We start from the raw sequence: 3,889 nt of genomic DNA, 5'->3' as shown, positions 1-3,889 counted from the left end.
AGGGATACGGAGACTGCAATCTGCCTGTGACCACTTATTTGAGCAATTCTTCCCATGAAAAGTAGAGCATAATTGAGCCTCCTCCCATAGATGATCCTGCTTGCTCAGGAGCCTACATCTCATTCAGTTCCTCTGCCCCTTTCTGAGTACAAATCTCCCAGATGGTGCATTCAGGGGAAATGTCAATCCTCATTCCACTGTGATGCCAGCCAGGTAACCTACATCGATGTTTGGAAACGAGGGCAGGTGTTTTACTCCAGGTTCATCGAGGGGAAGTCAGGAAGAGAGTACATGTACCGATGACTAGAAGGATGTCATCCAGGCTTCTCCTGCCTGTCTGTCATCCCCTTCACATCCTTGTACTTTGCACCAATCTCAAGTACCTCCATTTACTAGTGTACCCACTCTCTAGGATAGTCAGGACCATTTCTTAATGAATAAAAATCTGCTTTAAAAAAATAGGATGGACATTTACTGAATGGGCTCCACAACAGATTGGAAGTGGAAGAAAAGTGAATTAACGAATGAGGAGACAAGGTGGCAAACTTAGGCCTGACCATAGAGCCGATGTCAGCAGATGAACCGTTCCAGGACAAAACACAGATCAGACTAGATAAAAGGGCCAAAGGCATACTATGCGGAGGGCGTGGAGTCTGGGTATAGACAAACAGGCTGAAAGCAAAGGAAGGGAAATGGAGCTTCAGCCTCCCTGTGGTCTGCTCTGGTCCACGCGCTCAGCCCTGGATGACTCCCAGGGCCTCTGACTCCAGCCTGGGAGCTGGAGAAGCCTCCACACCTGCAGACGTGAGGCAGGCCCTGTTCCCTCCGGCAGGCTTTCCCTTCCTGAGTGGACCGGGGCTTCTTCAGGAGACCCCACTCCAACGTTTAAGAGGTTCAGGCCCAGCTCTGAGCTACCTCGACCCCCGTCCCTGACCTCAGCAGACGTCCAGATGCATGTTTGAGGTACCTCACGTATGTACCCTGTTGCTCCAACCGGGCAACTGCTGGAAGCTTTTCCAACTATTCTTTCTTCCACTGGGGAAGAGGCCTTGTGATCTGTAGCTCGCCTCACAGGGTTCTTTGCTCTCTGGAATTTTGAAGCCTTTAAAAATAGAAGATCTGGAATAAAAAAAAAATGGGATGACTGTTAGACAAGTCTCTGACATTTACTTACAATTTTGTGGAGGTGAGAGGGCAGAAAAAATTTGTCAAAGTTCACTTTATCTTCCCATTCCTGGCTCTTGGCATACTTACGTATTACCTCAGTTGCTTGGGCATCCAGACAGCATCTTCAGCTGCCTCCCCAATCTGTTTCTTTATAAAATTACCAAATGTTTCAAATAATCAGAACACTATAGATAGTACAATATTAAGAAATGGCCACCTGGCAACCCTTGTGGAAATTAATAAGGGATGACACTCTGCTGTATCAGCTTCAGGTTTTTGGTAATGGTACAGGATAATATGCCTTCAGAAGTCTTTCATTTCTTATCCTTCTCTATTAGTCTCTGTCCCATCCTAAGACAGTGTTTGTCTCTCATGATGCTCCTCCTGCTGGCCTAGAAAACACACATTTGACTGTGTTGTCACTTCACCTTCTCCATCAGATCCATCCACAACATGGGACTCGGAAACAACACAGGGGTTTCAGAATTCCTTCTAATGGAAGTGACAGAGGATCCAGAACTGAAGCCCCTCCTCTTTGTTCTGTTCCTGTCCATATACCTGGTCACCATCCTGGGAAACCTGCTCATCATCCTGGCTGTCATCTGTGACTCCCACCTCCACACCCCCATGTACTTCTTCCTCTCCAACTTGTCCTTTACTGACATCTGCTTAAGCACAACCACCATCCCAAAGATGCTGGTGAACATCCAAGCAGAGGATCAGAGCATCACTTACACAGGCTGCCTCACACAGATCTACTTTATCCTGGTTTTTGCTAGTTTGGAAAGTTTCCTTCTTTCAGTAATGGCCTATGACCGCTATGTGGCCATCTGTCATCCACTGAGGTACACAGTCATCATGAACTACCACCTCTGCGGCCTCTTGATTCTACTCTCTTTGTGCATTAACATTGTGGATGCCCTGATGCACAGTCTGATGGTGTTGCAACTGTCCTTCTGCACAGACCTTGAAATCCCTCTCTTCTTCTGTGAAGTTGTTCAGGTCATCAAACTTGCATGTTCTGACACCCTCATCAATAACATCCTGATATATTTTGCAACTAGCATATTTGGTGGTATCCCTGTGTGTGGAATCATTTTCTCCTACACCCAGATAGTGTCTTCTGTTTTGAGAATGCCATCAGCATGTGGAAAGTATAAAGTTTTTTCCACCTGTGGGTCTCACCTGTCAGTTGTGTCCTTGTTCTATGGGACCGGTTTGGGGGTGTACATTAGTTCTGCTCTTACTAGCTCTTCCAGAAACACTGCAGTGGTTTCAGTGATGTACACTATTGTCCCCCAAATGATGAACCCCTTCATCTACAGCCTGAGGAACAGGGACATGAAAGGAGCCTTGAGGAAGCTCATGAGTAAGATACCATTGTTTTTTCAGGAATGTGTTGTTTAATTTCCACATATTTGCACATTTTCCATTTGTCCTTCAGTTACTGATTTCTATCTTCACACCATGGTGATCAGAAAAGATACTTTGCACGATTTCAATATTTTAAAATTTATTGAAACTTGCTTTGTGGCCTAACACATGATCTATCCAGGGCAATGTCCCAAATGCTCCGGAGAAGAGTGCATTTTCTACCGTTGTTGGATGGAGTGTTCACAGATAGCTGTTAGGTTTTGTTTGTTTATTATGTTTTTCAAGTTCACTCTTTCTTTTTTATCTATCCAGGGGCACTAAGCATTGTTGAAAGTGATGTATTGAAGTCTCTTGTAATATTGTAATATTACAACAATATTGTAATATTGAAACACGTATTTCTTACGTCACTTCTATCATGTGTACTTCACTCATTTTGAGGCTCTGTTGTTTGGTGTTTGTATGTTTGTAATTGTCACACTGTCTTGATTATTGACCTTTAAATCTGTATTTCTGTGTACCTATTTACCTATATTCCATCTTGCTTGCTTTGTCTATTTCAACAGTTTTGGTTTAAAGTCTACTTTTTCCTCCTGATGTTAGCTCTCTTTTGGTAACTATTTGATTGGACTGTATTTTTAATTTTTTCATTTAAAAAGCTGTTTGTTTGTGGATCCATAGTAAGTCTCTCATAAAAACCTATATTCCTGTGGTGTTTCCTTTATCTGTCTTCCAATCTCTACCTTTTGATTGGACAGTTTAATCTATTTACCTTTAAAGTACTTACTGATGAGGAGATTCTTAATTCTTCCATTGAAAATTTTATTTATTTATGTCTTTATTTTTGTTGTTCTTTTTTTTAATAATAAATTTATTTTTTATTGGTGTTCAATTTGCCAACATACAGAATAACACCCAGTGCTCATCCCGTCAAGTGCCCCCCTCAGTGCCCGCCACCCAGTCACCACCCCCCCCTCGCCCACCTCCCCTTCCACCACCCCTAGATCTTTTCCCAGAGTTAGGAGTCTTCCATGTTCTGTCTCCCTTTCTGATAATTCCTACCCATTTCTTTTTTTTTTAAGATTTATTTATTTATTTATTTATTTATTTATTTATTTATCTATTTATTTATTTATTTCTGAGAGAGAGAGAGAGAGAGAGAGAGAGAGAGGCAGAGACACAGGAGTAGAGAGAAGGAGGCTCCACCCCGGGAGCCCGACGCAGAACTCGATTCCGGGATCCAGGGTCGCACCCTGGGCCAAAGGCAGGTGCAAAACCTGCCCAGCCACCCAGGGATCCCACGGGAGAAATATTTAGATGAGAATCTTGGCACATTATCTTGGGTGGA

At 43.3% G+C, this 3,889-nt stretch overlaps 1 protein-coding gene across 1 annotated transcript; it reads left to right on the top strand.

Annotated features, from left to right (window-relative positions):
• The first annotated feature begins 1,620 nt into the window (after nt 1-1,620).
• On the top strand, nt 1,621-2,574 carry LOC121495045 (olfactory receptor 7G1-like). The gene has a single exon (XM_041762346.1). The coding sequence runs from the start codon at nt 1,621-1,623 to the stop codon at nt 2,572-2,574; it is 954 nt and encodes a 317-aa protein (XP_041618280.1).
• The last annotated feature ends 1,315 nt before the right edge of the window (nt 2,575-3,889 follow it).

This window comes from Vulpes lagopus, chromosome 7, assembly GCF_018345385.1.
Source record: "Vulpes lagopus strain Blue_001 chromosome 7, ASM1834538v1, whole genome shotgun sequence".
In the NCBI taxonomy this organism is placed as follows: domain Eukaryota; kingdom Metazoa; phylum Chordata; class Mammalia; order Carnivora; family Canidae; genus Vulpes; species Vulpes lagopus.
This window is presented reverse-complemented; position numbering and strand designations above follow the sequence as displayed.

Bases quoted from the DNA above. Each gene is read 5' to 3' on its own strand.
- LOC121495045 (XM_041762346.1), top strand. From the start codon at position 1,621: ATGGGACTCGGAAACAACACAGGGGTTTCAGAATTCCTTCTAATGGAA.